This window comes from Saccostrea cucullata, unplaced genomic scaffold, assembly GCF_032062105.1.
Source record: "Saccostrea cucullata isolate Sc308-1 unplaced genomic scaffold, CSIRO_AGI_Scuc_v1 ctg1101, whole genome shotgun sequence".
Lineage (NCBI taxonomy): Eukaryota > Metazoa > Mollusca > Bivalvia > Ostreida > Ostreidae > Saccostrea > Saccostrea cuccullata.
Genome location: NW_026934140.1, coordinates 1,910 through 20,921, shown reverse-complemented (window position 1 = coordinate 20,921; position 19,012 = coordinate 1,910). Strand labels below are relative to the sequence as shown.

Below are 19,012 nucleotides of genomic sequence, written 5' to 3'. Positions count from 1 at the left end.
AGTTGTGAACACGGATTTCTAAAACTATGGCAAAAGTTGAACTGTATGAAATATTTTTTAACTTTCACATGAGGATGAAAAATTGTTCAAAATAAGATATTGAAAAAATAAATATTATTGAAATATTAAGGTGTTTTCTGCTTAATTACATTGATTTGCCTCAATAATTATTTTTTCGTTTCTTTATCTGTTAAATATATTCAAATAAACTGTTTACACAGATTCAGAATTTTTATTTTGCTCCGAGTGTGGTCTAAATTTCTTTAATTTATAGATTTTAAAATTGTTTATGAGAATAATGTTAACGAGTGTGATGGCAAGGTATTTTTTAAGCTGTCCTATAAATTTCATGCATTTCTCTCAAACCCATCCAAATCAGGCCGTTTTGCCAATACATTTTATTATATTTTCTTTGCTCCATTTAACATGAAAACAGCTAAAAAATGCTTCTTTTTCCGTCTATGCCTGTGTCCCAAATGTAATATAAACAATTACATAAAAATTATATCAACTTATTTATACACATAAAAAGAATTATTCTGTTAATAATCAAAATAAGTTCAATCCAGTTGCCCCATTAAAATGTTTTTCTCTTTTTCTATGCATGGTTGTGCTATAGAAAACAGCCTTCTTTATGCCTGTGTCCCAAATGTAATATAAACATTTCAACTTATTTATTAAAAAGATTCTGATTAAAATGTTTGCCTTTTTTCTTCTCCAAATACTTACCAGTGCCTAATTCAACTTAAAAAGAAAAATTTCACAAATCTAAACTTTATTTGGAGAACAGTTATGAATTATGATTTCTAAACACAAAAAGTTTAATAATCAACTACCATCATTTTTCTCGTATTTTTTTTTAGCTATTAGACTGATTCGAACGTCTTTAAAGTTAGGAATATGTGTAATTCTAAAGGTAGAAAGTTGTTTGCATTGAAAATAAACATATATTAGTTAATCTGATTGAGTTGACCTGAATAACTTTACTGGATGTAGATGAATGATACTGATGCATAACAGAATGGCCAATGTTATGTAATGCATAATGTGATAATAATTAGGTCTAATGCTTTTGTTTGTTTAAGTGTGTAGCATGTTTCCATTAATCCCCATGGTTAACATAGAATGTTTCCAAGATCAAGTTATCACAATAATTCTATTGAACAACTTGTCCACCTGCCCAAGCCTTTGCTAAATCTAATACTCCAGTTAAAGTAAACAAGAGGCCCACGGGCCTTATAGGTCACCTGAGTATCATGTAACAACTTTCCAACCATTGAATTTGGTTCGTGTTTCAAACCAGAAGCCATGAAATTCACAATTTTGAAAGAGGCACCATTGCTTATCATAATTATAAACTTAACATGCTTATTCTACTTACTTAATACCCAGAGTTAGATCAGAATAACAAAGAGAAAATGCACTTCCACTTTATGACCAGTTGTGCACCCCACCCTAAAGGAAGCACTGACCCTCATGGAGCCACATATTTCAAACTTTTTGGAAATTTCATCATACATTTTATTTCATAAATTAATGAAATTAATTGATTAATACAAAAGAGCAGATTTCAAAGCATTATTTTATTTTCAGACTATGTAACCCCCCCCCTCCGATACCTCTTACCCAGGGGGCATGAAATTAACCATTTTGCTAGATGTACCTTTCTTCCTCATAAATATATATAAATGGACCATAAGCATAATACCCAGGAGCAAAAGTCAAGATTTTCAAAGAATTAATGTATTTTTCACTACTTAATCAAAAGAGTTCCCCCCTCCTCCTTACACTGAATTGCAAAACCCCTGCCACAGGTGACATGAAATTCACAAATTTGGTTGAGGCATTATAAATTTATGCTAAATTAGTTTACTTAATACCCAGGAACAGAGAAGAGGATTTTCAAAGAAATAACTGCATTTTCACTATACATGTATAATCAATAGAGCCCTGCCCTAACAAACACCAGAAACCCTGACCCTGGGGCTATGAAATTCATAATTTTGTTAGAGGCACTCTTGCTGATCATAACTTTCTACTTAGTTAGTTTTTTTAATACTCAGGTGCAAAGAAGCAGATTTTCAAAGAGTTAATGCATTTTCACAATATATTCAATAGAGCCCCGCCTTAACACCAGAACCCCTGACCCTGGGGCCATGAATTTCACAATTTTGGAAGAGGCGCTCTTGCTCATCATAACTATATACTTAGTTAGTTTAGTTAGTTTATTTGATATCCAGGTGCAGAGAAGAGGATTTTCAAAGAAATAATGCATTTTCACTATATAATCAATAGAGATCCGTCCTAACACGAGAATCTGACCCTGGGGCCATAAAATTCACAACTGTGGAAGAGTCACTCCTACTCATCATAACTATGTACTTAGTTTATTTAATGCCCAGGAGCAGAGAAGAAGATTTTCAAAGAAATAATTCATTTTCACTATACAATCAAGTGAGCCCCACCCCAACACCAGAACCCCTGACCCTGGGGCCATAAAATTCACAATTTTGGTAGGGGCACACTTACTCATCATAACTATGTACTTAGCTAGTTCATTGAATACCCAGGAGCAGAAAAGAAGATTTTTAAATAAATAATGCATTTTCACTATATAATCAATAGAGCCCCGCCCTAACACCAGAACCCCTGACCCTGGGGCCATAAAATTCACAATGTTGGAAGAGGCACTCTTACCCATTATAACTATATACTTAGATAGTTTATTTAATACCCAGGAGCAGAGAAGAAGATTTTTAAATAAATAATGCATTTTCACTATATAATCATTAGAGCCCCGCCCTAGCACTAGAATTCCTGACCCTGGGGCCATGAATTTCACAATTTTGGTAGAGGACTCAATGGTTATTACATATATCTAACAGTTTGACTGCTTTTTAAAAGATTTATAAAGTTTGCATTAATTGTGGTGGTTTTGGCCCCACCCCTCCGGCCCCAGGGGGGCAGGGACCATGAAATTCATAATTTTTGTTCCCCTTCACCCGAAGATACCTTATGCCAAATTTGGTGGAAATTGGTTGAGTGATTGCAGAGAAGAAGCTGAAAATGTTCAAATGGTAACACAGGATGACGGACGAAAACGGATAGCAATAGGTCACCTGAGTTTACTCAGGTCACCTTACAAGAGACTAAAAGCGCATTTCCTCCTGGGCCGAACTACATGCATCTTCGAAGATTATGCATGTATCGAAATTACCACCATCGAACTATCTAAACAATTTAATGGAACGACTGCATAAATAAACCCGGGTTAAATCTAGAACTGTGTGACGCCATGACGTCAGACATACTATAATACTTGCTTTTGCCTTGTTTTTAACTCTGTTTTTTACGAATTGAAAAGATCTACTCCACATCTACTCTCACTTCTATATTCATTTTCCCGAATGTCGCTTATGTACGATCTCGCTGGTCAAAAATTTAATATTTAAAACGGTCACCAGGATTTCTTCAGATCTGCAGCGATCTATTTGAGCGGATCAAAGGATCTGATTTTAATCAGATTGACCATATTTTTTTTCTTTTCAATGTGATTACATTGGGACACAATCCCCCCCCCCCCCCCCCCCAAGTGAGATGCAAGTTTTAAAAAGCAAACAGTATAAGAAATAGGTGTGATCATCTTTCATAAAACATAAAAAGTGTTTTGCTGCCCTCTCAGACTGACCGAATTTGGTGAATCTCATATGTTGTGATTTTCTGGAAAAAAGATTCTCTCACCTACCTACCGACACAATCATAAGCCCATGTTGGGAGAGGCCAAGCAAACAATATTTTAAAGATGGCCTGCAGGGACATGCAAAAATGAAATCAATTGATGTCAAACACACTGAAACTGCGTGGAATAGTGATTACTAACCATTAAAGTAATGACCAAATTCCAAAATAAGTCAAGAGGCCAATATATATATATATATATATATATATATATATATATATATATATATATATATATATATATATATTCATTTTTCAATAAAGTGATTCTTTTCTAGCCAAAGGATTTTGGTTAAACATTAATCTTACAAGGTGCCATTGTTTCTTGTCTTTGATCACAGTTGACTGACGTGAAAAGCTGACACGATTTAGTGATTGTGGAGAAAAGATCAGGGTAGTGGCACTCTGACGTTGTCAGTTTTCTGCTTACTGCCACTCTGCTACAGTTATAAAACCGGTTACAGCTGGTTGGATCGTCTATAATACTGTCCTTATTTGCCAAACAGTAGTCTTTTACATCAGCTGTCAATAGGATAATATATACATACACAATGATTACATTTGTTTAAATGATGACTTTAACTTTTCTATTGTCAAACTTCCCATACTTATGCAGCAATATACCTTAATCACTTGCATACGGAGTTTATAATTATATTTAATTGTCAGTTCATTTGATACTCAAGAGCATGCTCTACCTACCATTTCTAAAACGAAGTAAATTATTGACAAACAAATTGATGAAACAAGAATCGTTTAAAGTCATCATTTCGTGAGTTTTTTGGTCGATACAATGACCTTATTAGCAAATACAATTAAACATTGAGTCAAATGCTGACTGACGTTTTTATGCGCCCGGATCCATCGATCCGTGGCATATATTATTTTTGTCCTGTCTTTCTGTTTATCTGCAAACTTAAACCTTCGCCATAACTTTTGAACCATGAAATATACAGACGTCATATTTGGCATGCATACTTCACAAATTAGGCTCTTTCAAATGACACCAATGTCAATGTCCTTGTGACCTTGACAGTGACCTATATGCTAAAAATAGCTTTTTGAACCTTAACCATAACTTTTGAAACATGAGAGATAGGGACTTCATATTTGGTATGCATTCTCCACTTATCAAGTTCTTTCAAATGATGCCAAGATCAGTGACCTTGTGTCCTTGACCTATATATGCTAAAAATAGCTTTTTTGAACTTTGTGCCGCCGGGCACATAGTGTTTCAAAAAACATCGTGTTTATTCTAATTGTTAGTCCATTATTTATACACTGAATTGACGACGGATTTTCCCGTTATTTCCTGATCATGACAAGGAACACATGGCGGATATAACCGGTCAACAGGTAATGCTCACTCTACCATGGCGCCTGATCCCACCTCTAATGTTTTGGAGGTCCATGTTTGCTCTGCTCCTATTTTGTATTGTTTTATGGACTTTGATATTGAATACTGTTTGTTATCTCCATATCCTTCATTTTAATGGATGAAAAAAACTGGTTCATTCAATTACCTTTAGTTACATTAATAACACATTGCTTTCTGACTGGGTGAAAGTATCCATTTTCACAATATTGAATATATATTGTTCTATTATGCAGGCAAGTGACAAAGTCTGGTTTCCATAATCGACCAGGAAAAGGCTGCTCCCCATTTAGAATCCCAACACAAGACGGCAGTCTCTTAGGACATGGAGGACAAGCTTTATCTCCCAGGTGGCACAGATTTTGAGTATATTCACCTAAAATAAAATATGTGAGTATAATGCGTACAATGTATGAATTTTCTGCTATTTTTAATTCCACAGATTCACCACATACATGACTGAAGCGCCGAGATATGGCTCTCAGGAGAGAGTCCTTAAACTTGATGACCTCTCAGGAAAGTGTCCTTAAACTTGATATCAAGTTTGAGGACACTTTCTTGAAAGGTCAAAGATATTTTGGTTGTAAATTGTTTTACTTTTTACATGTTATTCCTGCCCGAGTCCTTTTCATTTGTTGTAGGGCATGAATATCTCAGTTTCTGTTCAAAGGACAAAATGCTCAATACAACGATTTCTCAATACCCCTTCCCCATAAAATATACTGTACTTATGACATGAGGGGATGGGGCGACACGTTTTCACGGCAGAAACACATTAAGTTCTTAAACGGAACCGTTGTCTGAAAGCACTGAAAATGGCTCGTTGTCATGAATATACAGGCGAGGTTATGTTAAAATCCATCCGTTGTCATTTAAAACATACAAAAAATTATACATAATGCCTAAAATTTGACGTTTTTGACCAATTCTTACAATAAATTTTAAGTTTGGGAAATAGATACAATAATCAGTATTCCATACAAAGTGTGATGTACTTGACTTCAACAATTCATTTTGAGAAGTTTTGGTTGGCGATCAGATGCCTATGAAAAAGTTAATAAAATTCCTAAAATGTAAGGGTGCCAATTAATTTGTGCCCATTTTCATATTCAATATGATTTGCATTTCATTCGTATGTAGCCAGGTGTTAGACGTTAGATCCGCCAATATGTGGTTAAGGTGTTTTCATTGTTTGTTTGCCGTTCGTTATCACGTGATTTAGTAATAGAGAGAAAGGGGTGTATGAGAGAGAGTTAGACTGGCTTGCCTGTCTGATCCTCGATATACAGACAGGTGACCAGTAGTGTAAAGACCGGCTTCGCTCATTGGCTGATAAAAACTCACGCTGACGTTGAAATTTAAATGTGTCCGGGGAAACCAAAACAGATCACAGAGTGCAGAGACATCGGCCGTTATCATGGTTATATCGTTACCCTTTACAACTATAATTTTGGAAATTTCTAGGCCTATATGTACATATTTTGTTTTTCGGTTTTTAATACCTAGTACTTTTTAAAAGTTCTCTACATTTGTTTTTTATGCAATCAATCTATATTAACATTTCAACAGGGATCTATTTATTATATATTTTATGTTCTTATTTGTTTCCACTCAAACGAACATATCACGTGATTTAGTATAATAGAGAGAAAGGGGTGTATGAGAGAGCGTTAGACTGGTTTAAGATGGTGGTAGTCACCTTTCGTTTCGTACGAATGAGACAGGAACTTCCAGTCTAGAGAGAGAGTAAGTTGTATTCATACTAACAAAAACCTGTTTTAAAGTTTAACACGACTCGTAAATAGGCATACGCCATTTTCGATAGCATTATTTACGATACATCAATACTAGGGTATACTCGTCGCATTCGTTACACCTGACTGCTTTATTGTCACGGGTATCGGCGTGGAATGGCGACCCATGTTCGTGCTGGTTATCTTTCATTACCTTTGTTTATATTTTATTGCAGTTACGTTTATCTGTGTTGTTTGTATACTGCACTGACTTATACAACTATAATTGTAAATTTATTTGGTATGGTACTTTCCTACATAAGACAAAACGTTATTATTTTCACTACCGGCGAAGACGGGCGTATGCTATACAGAACTCGGTATGACAATAATAACGTAATACTTCGTCTAATGCAGGAAAATAAGATACCAAATAAGTTTACAATTATAGTAGTATAAGTCAGTGTAGTATATAAACAAAATAGATAAACGTAACTGCAATAAAATATAAACAAAGGCAATGCAAGATAACCAGCACAAACACGGGTCGCCATTCCACGCCGATACCCGTGACAATAAAGCAGTCAGGTGTAACGAATGCGACGAGTATACCCTAGTATTGATGTATCGTAGATAATGCTATCGAAAATGGCGTATGCCTATTTACGAGTCGTGTTCAGCTTTAAACTACCTGCCCGCCTATACCCATACCCATGCGCTTCGCTCTGATTGGCTGAAAGTAAAGTCTCAATATCTTTCTTGTTTTTTGATAAAATCCTTTGAAATTTTTAACATAGTCATACATTAGGGAGATCTACAGCGTGATATATAAGAATTATCATGAAAGCATGTGCATGCACGTGTGCTTGCAAGAGCGTGCGCGTGCTACATCAGAAATGTCCAATATAATTGATAGAGACGTAACTATTTAAATATTTGATGAAATGTTTTGAAACATATAATATAAGGATATACGAGTATTAGAAGCGTAGACTAGAGGACATGGTCAAAATAGCAAGATCTCACGCAATGTATTGAATAGCCTATAGGGTGATGTACATGTAGACTGGTAAGTTTTTATGTATATTCCTAATTTCCAGTTATATATAATTTAAGTAATTATGTTCCCCAAACGAAGTTGGGGAACATATTGTTTTTACTCTGTTTCTTATTATGTTCCCCAAACGAAGTTGGGGAACATATTGTTTTTACTCTGTTTCTTATTATTATGTCGCCCCGAACGAAGTCGGGGACGACATATTGCGATTGCACGCATGTTTTTTTTATCCAGGCTGTTTCTCGGAGATGGCTGGGACAATCTCCCTGAAACTTTCCTCAAAGGACGATCACTGGTTGTAGTTGTGCAATGAGGTCGTTCAGTTCCAATATGTCTACCGTTGCCATGGAAACCTGTAAAAAGCGACGAATTTTGTCCGCGAGTGTTCTCTCTGGTCCCTTAAACGTTCGTCATGAAACTTTTTTTATTTTAATGAATAGTATCTGTAGTTGTGCGATTTGCATTTAAAATTTTCAAATAATCGATTATTGCCATGGAAACCAGGGGAATGTTAAAATTCTTTAATTTCGATTTTCTCAATAACTACTCAAGCAATCGTTTTGAAACTTTCAATATTAATTCCTTGCAATGTGTCAAAGTGATTTCTACTTTTAAAATAATTGTAACGAGTCGCTCACAGTTGTCATAGAAACGAAGCAGTAAAAAAGGTTAAGATGTACACATGTGTTCTCCAAGGTCTAGGTCAAAGGGTCAAAGTTCTTCGTGTCCAATAAAAGTTCTTTTCACAAGGATTACATATTTGAAATACGAAAGCCCTAGCCCTTACCGTTCAAACGTAAGGTACTATGTTCAAGACGACCCCCCCCCCCCTTTTGAAGCGCACTGCCAGGTAGAATACACAGATATAACATATACAACTTACAAGTAACGTTTTAAAAGTTTCATTCATAAAATTCAGTTCTCCTGATGTGATTTGATAGTTTGCCAACATTCATTCTTCTTCTGTCTTGTCTCTAGATTTTATAATTATTTTATTTTATCTATATAAAAAAAATAACGATTGTCAGCTGCATTTATTAGCATTTCGCGTTTTCTTGTATATCTATTTCTTGTATATTATTAATTTCATTAGATTGTGCAAGTATAAATTAGAAAATTGGTACGTTATTTCCATAGTTTTTATTCATTCATAAATCCTTGGATCCGCTCCTACAGGTGCGCGAAGCCTTGATCACTACTGTAAAAACAAAACATTCATCTCGCCGAAAATGTTCATGATTCCGCTAAACTGAGAAAGTTTACACATGATTTATCATCTCATAACAAACATCAGCCCTGTGCAATGCAGAAATGCTCGAATTGAAGGTGGTATGTCAGATTCGTTTTCCGGCAGAACCTCTAAAAATGAAAGCGAAAGTAGGGAAATTTTAGAGTTCTCACTGGCGTTATAATACACAAAATAATTCGGCTGATCTTCTTAATAAATTACATTTGCCAAGCTTTTTTGGTAGGAAAGATAATGCCAATTAACAAGTATGAGGCTCAGTTCAGTACATCTGCCCAATTTCTTTTATGCAAGTCTGCAAATTTAGGAACTTGTAATTTTTTCCTGCACTACTCTCTTCTCCTACCGATTCTAAAAATAATTAGTGGGATGTACCCAATTAAGGTCTTCCGTTTCCAACGGAAAAGACTGATACGACTCGATGGTTGTCCAAGCTTAGCTAATGGACCATTGTTTTAGTGATGATAAAAATGAAAGTCTTGTCCAGTACGGGGCGACATATGCTATTGCTTGCAATAGCAGACTTTCTAGTTATTTTTCTTCTTCTTCCTGGGTACTTTTTTGTCCGCGAGTGATCTTGTAAACTGTTCACCCGATGTAGGTAAAACATTTATAGGGTCAGTAGACATGTTATGAAGATTTGCGGAATCAAGGTCATTTTGCGCGCACGTGCTGGTAAGAGCCTGCACGTGCAACACGTGAAATGATCAATATAATAGATATCGCCGTGACTTTCTTATTTTTTGATTATATGCTTTGAAATACATAATATAAGAATATATTAGTAGTATTGACATGATGACATGGTCAAAATAGCAAGATCTCACGTGCATGCACGTGCGCTTTGCTCTGATTGGCTGAAACTAAAGTCTCAATATCTTTCTTGTTTTACGTTATAATCCTTTGAAATTTCGAACTTAGTTACAAATTATGAAGATCAGCAGCATGATATATAAGAATATTCATGAAAACATGTACATACACGTGTGTTGGCAAGAGCACGCACGTGCAACATGTGAAATGACCAATTTAATGGATAAAGCCGTAACGTTTTAATTTCTTGATGAAATTTTTTGAAACTCATAATGTATGGATATCTCAGTAGTATAGACAAGATGACATGGCCAAATAGCAAGATCTGACGTGCGTGCACGTGCTCTTCGCTCTGATTGGCTGAAACTAAAGTCTCAATATCTTTCTTGTTTTACGTCATAATACTTTGAAATTTTGAACTTAGTGACAAATTATGAAGATCTACCGCATGGTACATCAGAATTATCATGAAAAGACGTAAATCCGCGTGAGCTGCAATCTGATTGGCTGAAACTTTAAATGTCTATAACTTTATTGTTTCTCAACAAAACAGGATGAATATGAATAGGTATAATGGATTCCTACATGATACTACTATCAAAATTGAATGCAAAGACGTGCTTGCATGTGCTTGCGCACGCACAATGCGTAAAAAGAAAGATATATTTGAAAAACGGTAACATTTATATTTTATGATTTTTATTGATTCTTGGAATATAAAGATATGTCAATGGTTTAGACAACATGTCATGTTCACCTTGCATGTTCCTGCATGTGCGTTTGCTTGCAATGTGTTAAATGACAAAAAGTTGATATCATTGTAGTTTTTTAAAATCTTCTATGAAATCCTGCGATACTGAGCATGTTAAAAAAGTTTTAAAGGAATTCGGCACAAAAAGGGAGTTGGGGAGCGTTTGGGGAACATCTGTAACGGTCCCCGTTACAATTAAAACTAGTTAAGGTCTTCCGTCTTCAGCGGGAGACCTTCTTGTTATTCTTAGGTTTCTTTTCCACTATTTTTATTAAGGTCTTCCGTCTTCAGCGGAAGACCTTCTTGTTATTCTAAGGTTTCTTTTCCACTATTTTTATTATTTTTATTATTTTTTTTTCTTACCGATTTTGTGCACGCGATTTCTCGGAAACGGCTCGATCGATTTTCATGAAACTTTCAGGACTGATGGAACATCAATCAAACCTGATATATATTTTTTTATTTTTATGACGTCACTTCCGGTTTCGAGATTTCCGCGATTTAGTGATTTTCAGAGGGTCACATTGTCCAGCATTTTTCTCAAAAGTGCTTTTAGATAGAAACGTAAGATTTTCAGCGATGGTAAAGCAACATGTGCTGATGTGACACACACCTTTCTTATTCTCTGGAAGTGCAGCACGTTGGCGCTCGCTATGGCTCGAAAAAAGTCCTATTCGGAATTTAGAAAATTTTCACACATTTTTGGCAATATCTTTTTACACGTTAATGTTTTGTAAAGACATATAGAACAAAAGCTGTGATGAATGTCACGATCTTTCGAAATATATCAACGATAAGGGGCTGGTCTCTACAATAAAGGGCCAAAAGGGGCCGAATGTTTTTCCTTCATACCTCAAAAAGTATTGAAAATTTGTAATACGTCAAAGAAGCAAAGTTGTCCAAAATGTCAAGGTTAATCTATTGGCGTCATCAAAATACGTACTGCGACGTCACTTCCGGTCAAACCGGAAGTAGTCAAAAATTGCTTTTTTTGCTGTTTTTGACAGGTTTTTGAATATCATTTGTCACTGGAAGCTTAAATCTTAATTTTCCGTCCGTTGATGGTACTTCCGGTCAAACCGGAAGTTGCCAAAAATGGCTTAATTTTGCAATAATTAACATAGATTTGGAGGATTAAACCGTTTTTGGACTTCATTACTCCTTTTTTTAAATGAAAGTTACTTCCGGTCAAACAGGACGGAAGACCTACTCGTTGCTTTGCAACGAGCTCGGCTCTAGTTATTATTATTTTTCTTCTTGGGAAAATTTTTTCCGCGAATGATCTTGTAAAGTACACATCCGATTAAGGGGAAACCTTTTTAGGATAAGTAGGCATGTTATGTAGATTTGCGGAACGAAGGTCATTTTGCGCGCACGTGCTTGCAAGAGCGCGCACGTGCAACACGTGAAATGACCAATATACTTGAAATTGCCGTAACTTTTACATTTTTTGATGTAATGCTTTGATATTTAGAATAAATAGACATATTATAAATGTAGATAAGATGACATTGTGAACATGCCATTTTGCGCGCACGTGCTTGCAAGAGCGCGCACGTGCAACACGTGAAATGACCAATATAATGGATATAGCCGTAACTTTTCTATTTTTTGATGAAATCTTTTGAAATTTATAATGTAAGGATATATTAATAGCGTAGACAAGATGACATGATCAAGAAAGCAAGATCTCACGCGCATGCACGTGCGCTTCGCTCTGATTGGCTGAAACTAAAGTCTCTATATCTTTCTTGTTTTTCGACAAAATCTTATGAAATTTTGAACATAGCCATGCATTAAGATATCCTACAACATGATATATAGCAATTATCATGAAAACACGTGCATGCACGTGTGCTGCAATCTGATTGGCTTAAACTTTAAATAGCTATAACTCCCTTGGTTTTCAACCAAACAGGATGGAATTTGGAACATAGATAGATATAATGAACTTCTACAAGACGGTATGATCACCATGCACATGCATACACGTGCGTATACGTGCGCTGTAATCCGATTGGCTGAAACTTTAAACAGCTATATTTCCCTTGGTTTTCAACCAAACGGGGTGGGATTTAGAACATAGATAGATGTAAAGGACTTCTACAAGAAGATATTGTCACCATGTTCATGCATGCACGTGCGTGCACATGAAATGAGATAAATCAAAAATACACTTGAATGAGCGTATTTTTTAATACTTTTGGATTAAATACTTTAACTTTAGTATATAAAAAATATATAGATTGTGTAGACAAGATGATATGGTCATTACGCACATGCATTCACATGCACACGCTTGCAATGCTAAAATTTGAATGAATTTGGCGTTGTTAAAGTCTCAAATTCATAGATTTTGTCCTATTTAATGAAGCTTACAGGGAATATGGCACCAAAAGGGACTTGGGGAGCGTTTGGGGAACATCTGTAACGGTCCCCGTTACAACTAGCACTAGTTTAAATATAAAGTTGAAGTAAGATTTGTAAAATGGACATATTTACATCCACTGAATATTTCCTCCTTTATTTCTTAAGAAAACCCATTGCGTTAATCAGTGCATGTGTTACATTAAAGTTTTAGAATTCAGAGAATTTAAAACTAACTATAACAATCTTGTCACCTGTACAGATTTCTTGAACAGTGGCTTTTCCATCATTGAAACGAACAAAGACGTTCGCATCATTAATAAAATACATAATCTTTTTAATCCTACTTTAAATGATTATTCAAAGAGATTTAAATATAAACAAAACTGTAGCCGATAAACAACGATTTCTTTGTTTCAAAACTTTAATCTCCGAACATGCGGTTTACGAATACACAACGTTTAAACAGCATATCTTTAACCCCGAACCCGATCCCAAAACAATGATAATTTTTACACAAAACATACATATCTCAATAACATTCTCCCCTCCTAGTTAATCTATTTACTAAATTCTAATGAACACAATTGGTTATAGGGCGCGTAAATGTCTTTTGTCAAACCTTAACCACTGCAACACGCACATGCCCATCTTTGCCGGAATGAACGAAAAATAGACGACCTAATTGCCAATGTCCTCTAGGTACATTAGGTTCGATCACAAGCACAATGTCACCTTCACGGATATCTCTGTGAGTCTGAGTCCATTTTTTTTTTTACGCACATTCAGTCCTGGTAACCACTCGCGCATCCATCGGTGCCAGAAGTGACGTACAAGTTCCTGTATTCTTCTCCAAAGTTTCCTGAGATTGAACTCCGTGGTGTCTACAGATTCTGGTGCAAACTGACCCCCAACCTGCCCATGCAAGAAATGGTTCGGTGTCATTGGAACATCATCATTTGGGTTTGCTGATTGGTAAGGTAAAGGTCTGGAGTTGATCAACGCCTCAGCTCCTACAAAAGCTGTCATGAGTTCTTCATCAGTAACATCAGCTGATCCGATCACTGCATAGATAGCTCTCTTTGCAGCTTTAATCATAATTTCATGCACCCCTCCAAAGTGAGGTGCAAGTGGTGGATTAAAGTGCCACATGACTCCAAGGTTTGCTGTAGACTGTTGAATTTTTCCATGGTCCAGTAAACCAACAAGCTCTTTGAGTTCATTGTTTCCTCCAAAAAAATTAGTTCCATTATCGGATATGACTTCTTTTGGTAGGCCTCTTCTGCTCACCATCCGGTAAAATGCATTAAGGAACGAATCTGTGTCAAGTCCATAGGCTATTTCTAGATGTACCGCCCTTGACATCACACATGTGAAAAGACATAAGTATCTTTTCTCCCGTCGTTTTCCACGTCCCTGTTTTGTAATAAAAGGTCCTCCATAATCTACTGCAGTACGAGAAAATGCATGTAATGGCTATTTGGTACCAATGGATGGAAGCGGACCCATCACTTGCTCTGCTGGTTTAGCCTTATTGCGACAACATTTATTGCACTGTCGCTCCCATTTTCGAATCTCCTCTCTTGCGGATATTATCCAGAAACGTGACGAGATCATGGACAACGTTTGATTTGTTCCCGTAACATGATTTCCTTTTTCATGGTAGTACTTGATAATAAGAGTTGTGACATAATTGTTTCTCGGAATAATGATGGGATATCTAACATCATAAGGTAAGAATTCTGCATATTTCAATCGTCCATCACATCTCAAAAGTCTATCTTCATCGATCACTGGGTTTAAACACAATAACTTGCTGTTCTGTTGGAGAGGCTTGTTTTAATTCAGTAATCTGTATTCACAATGAAACTCACATTTCTGGGCAGTCCTTATGATTTGAGTTTCTGCTCCTTCAAGTTCTTCAGCATTTAATTCTCCTATGAGTCTATCCATGATCTTCAGTCTGCAATTATGTAGAAAGCGATTCACCCATGCTTGAACTCGAACAAGTCGTATCCAGCTGGAATAGGTTTCTGGGTTTAAACAACACTGAACATCTTTACAGTCAATTGTTTCTGTCAAGAACGAATATGAAAAATTGACAGCTTTCTTGTTCAACTTCTTTTTCTCCATATCAGTGTCTTGCATTTCGACTTTCTGTATTGGCCATTCCGATTCATCCTGATGAAGAAAGTGTGGTCCACTCCACCAAACATTATCCCCCTGTAACTGTGAAACAGACACTCCCCTGGATATCATATCTGCAGGATTTAATTCAGTTGCCCTAACAAAAAAATACTATAGTTAACTATAGTTAACTATAGTTTACTATAGTTAACTATAGTAAATCAAAGTGTCAAAGTTTTCGCCAAAGTTTTTCAAAGTGTCAAAGTTTTCGCCAAAGTTTTTCAAAGTGTCAAAGTTTTCGCCAAAGTTTTTCAAAGTGTCAAAGTTTTCGTCAAAGTTTTTCAAAGTGTCAAAGTTTTCGCCAAAGTTTTTCAAAGTGTCAAAGTTTTCGTCAAAGTTTTTCAAAGTGTAAAAGTTTTCGCCAAAGTTTTTCAAAGTGTCAAAGTTTTCGTCAAAGTTTTTCAAAGTGTCAAAGTTTTCGTCAAAGTTTTTCAAAGTGTCAAAGTTTTCGTCAAAGTTTTTCAAAGTGTCAAAGTTTTCGTCAAAGTTTTTCAAAGTGTCAAAGTTTTCGTCAAAGTTTTTCAAAGTGTCAAAGTTTTCGTAAAAGTTTTTCAAAGTGTCAAAGTTTTCGCCAAAGTTTTTCAAAGTGTCAAAGTTTTCGCCAAAGCTTTTCAAAGTGTCAAAGTTTTCGATAAAGTTTTTCAAAGTATCAAACTTTTCGATAAAGTTTTTCAAAGCATCCAAGTTTTCGATAAAGTTTTTTTTAATTTTCAATGTTGGCGATAAAGTTTTTCGATGTGTTAAAGTATCCAAGTTTTCAATAAAGTTTTTTAAATTTTCAAAGTTTTTGATAAAGTTTTTTAAAGTGTCAAAGTATCCAAGTTTTCGACAAAGTTTTTCAAAGTGTTAAATTTTTCGAAAAAGTTTTTCAAAGTATCCAAGTTTTCAATAAAGTTTTACAAAGTATCAAAGAATTCGATAATGTTTTTCAAAGTGTCCAAGTTTTCGATAAAGTTTTTTAAAGTATCAAAGTTTTCAATAAACTTTTTCAAAGTTTTAAAGCATCTAAGTTTTTGATAAAGTTTTTCGAAGTATCCAAGTTTTTGATAAAGTTTTTCTAAGTATCCAAGTTTTCAATAAAGTTTTTCAAAGTATCAAAGTTTTCGATAAAGTTTTTCAAAGTATCAAAGTTTTCGATAAAGTTTTTCAAAGTGTCAAAGTTTTTGCCAAAGTTTTTCAAAGTGTCAAAGTTTTTGATAAAGTTTTCCAGAGTGTCAAAGTTTTTGCCAAAGTTTTTCAAAGTGTCAAAGCTTTCGCCAAAGTTTTTCAAAGTGTCAAAGTTTTCGTCAAAGTTTTTCAAAGTGTCAAAGTTTTCGCCAAAGTTTTTCAAAGTGTCAAAGTTTTCGTCAAAGTTTTTCAAAGTGTCAAAGTTTTCGTCAAAGTTTTTCAAAGTGTCAAAGTTATCACTATAGTAAATCAAAGTTTTCAAAGTGTCAAAGTTATCACTTAATCGTTAACTATAGTAAACTATAGTTAACTATAGTTAACTATAGTATTTTTTTGTTAGGGTGGTACGTAGAATTATTGCCTTGGATTTGAGGCCGACTGTATTTCTCCTATGCGATTAGCTACAAATGGCTTGAAACTTCTGCTTCGAGCTTTGATCCAACACAAAACATTCATGCTGTCAGTCGAGAATGTACACTGTTCAATGTCCAATTCTACGGCGCTTATCACAGAGAGAGTCAATCTGGTTCCCAATACTGCACCCATCAATTCAAGTCTAGGTATGCTTACTGCTGTAAGTGGTGCCACTTCAGATTTTGCAGTGACGAATCTTACCGACACATTTCCATCTTCATACAGTAAAACTCGTTTAGTACGAACACGGATATAACGAATTTTTCTTGGATCCCCAGCTATATAAATTTAACGAATTCTACTACGGATATAACGAATTACGGATATAGCGAAGTAATTTCATAGGTCCCAGTGACTTCGTTATAACCGAGTTTTACTGTAAATACATCTCTGATAGACGACAGCACCATACGCATCTTGTGAGGCATCAACAAAGGTATGTAGGTTAAGTTGATACAACTTCACCATGACGAAGACATCTCGGTACCGCAATAAGTGATAGCTCTGTTAACTCCTTAAACCACTTCTCGGCCTTCATGACAAGTCCATCACTTAGTGGGTCATCTCAGTCAAGGCCTGCAGTCCACATTTTTTGTAGAAGAATTTTGGCTCGTATGGGCCCAATGGATCGAACAACATTGCAATTTTTGAAAGAAAACGGCGCTTCGTGTAATGAAAATCACTATTGGGTGGACTCGGTTTAAAGGTAAAAATGTCCAAGGGTTCAATTTTCTTTATTTTTACTATCTTTATTCTAGGACCCATTTGAATCATTCTGTTGATTTTTTTTGTAAAAAAAATGAATTATACATTTTCTCTTAAGAAAACTTCAATTGTCGGATATTTATAGGTTAATTTTCAATTCGGCTGATATTTGGACAAGTAAATAGTGAGTCTCCATTCTTTATGTACTACAAAGGTCAAGGTGATATCAAGAGGTCAAAGGTCAAATATTGTGACGTCATCTACTGAATCTTTTAGTTTTTTTTTTGCCATTAAAATTTTTTTTAATCGCCAAAATATCTGAAACCACTGGATCAATATTTTTTATTTTTACTAATTTTATTCTAGGACCCATTTGAATCATTCTGTTGATTTTTTTTTTTTTTGTAAAAAAATGAATTATACATTTTCTCTTAAGAAAACTTTTATTATCGGATATTTATATGTGAATTTTCAATTCCGACGCTACGTATTTTCTCTTTTTACTTAATATTTTACTTAAATTTTCCAGTATCTATATGACTTACTGATTAAAAGTAACAAAAAGGTTATTGTTATTAAAAGTATTACACAAATTTGCGATAGATCAATTGATAATTCTAAAATAAGGCTCATATTCAAGTCAAATGTCTGATTTCACAATCTTCGTACAGTGGTCTGATGGGCCATATTTCAGACTATGTGGGCAAAAAATGTGTGGTTAAATTTTTTTCATGTCATATATAGAGAGATTTTGTATCCTAGAAGAAAATATCAAAGTTTCAGAAAAATTGAATTTGAGGAAAAATTTGGCCTTTCTATTGTGTCCTACCTTAAGCTATTTTTTATGTGTATAATATAATATTAAGCTGTTTTCTTACAAGGAGCCTGTGGTTCTGTTCTGGAATCACATTTAACCAGGGTGAAATTAACACATCTTTTCTCTTGTGTAGAATACAAATCTGGATATCTGCATTCGATATGACTTCCACCATAGTCTGAACAATTAAAATACTTGGCGCATGTCTGAGGATCTGGTAATATTGCCATCTTGTGTACCATACAGAAGCTAGGAACATCAACTGCAAAGCAACAGTCATAATAACAGTAAGTTGTTGACAGTAGAATTTCAAAACAATGGTTTTTTTTAGTTTCCTCTAAAGACTTGAAAGATTTAGTAGCCACATACTCAGTTATAGATAATTGAAATATCAATGAGATATTTGACAGGCATTTATGTATGTGTATCGAAAGACATACACGTACAAATCTATTTTTATTGCCTTTATTTTTATTATGGGTTGATAAATATGTATTTGGTTATTTTTTTCATTCACCCAAAATCAGCGTTTTCTTAGCGACTTCTTTCTCGAATACACAGGTAGAACAAAACATACGAACAAACTGCTTTGGTAATAGTGAAAGACGATTTCCTATTTAGTTATGATGATATTGAGACTAC

General features: G+C 35.0%; 1 protein-coding gene across 1 annotated transcript; it reads right to left on the bottom strand.

The window, feature by feature from the left end:
* Positions 1–4,030: 4,030 nt before the first annotated feature.
* LOC134240034 (uncharacterized) lies at positions 4,031–18,632 on the bottom strand (the record flags this gene model as incomplete). The annotated part of the gene is made up of 3 exons (XM_062722148.1): positions 4,031–4,260; positions 5,262–5,489; positions 18,432–18,632. Coding segments are annotated over 3 exons (659 nt in total), but the record flags the coding sequence as incomplete, so codon positions are not given.
* Positions 18,633–19,012: the final 380 nt, after the last annotated feature.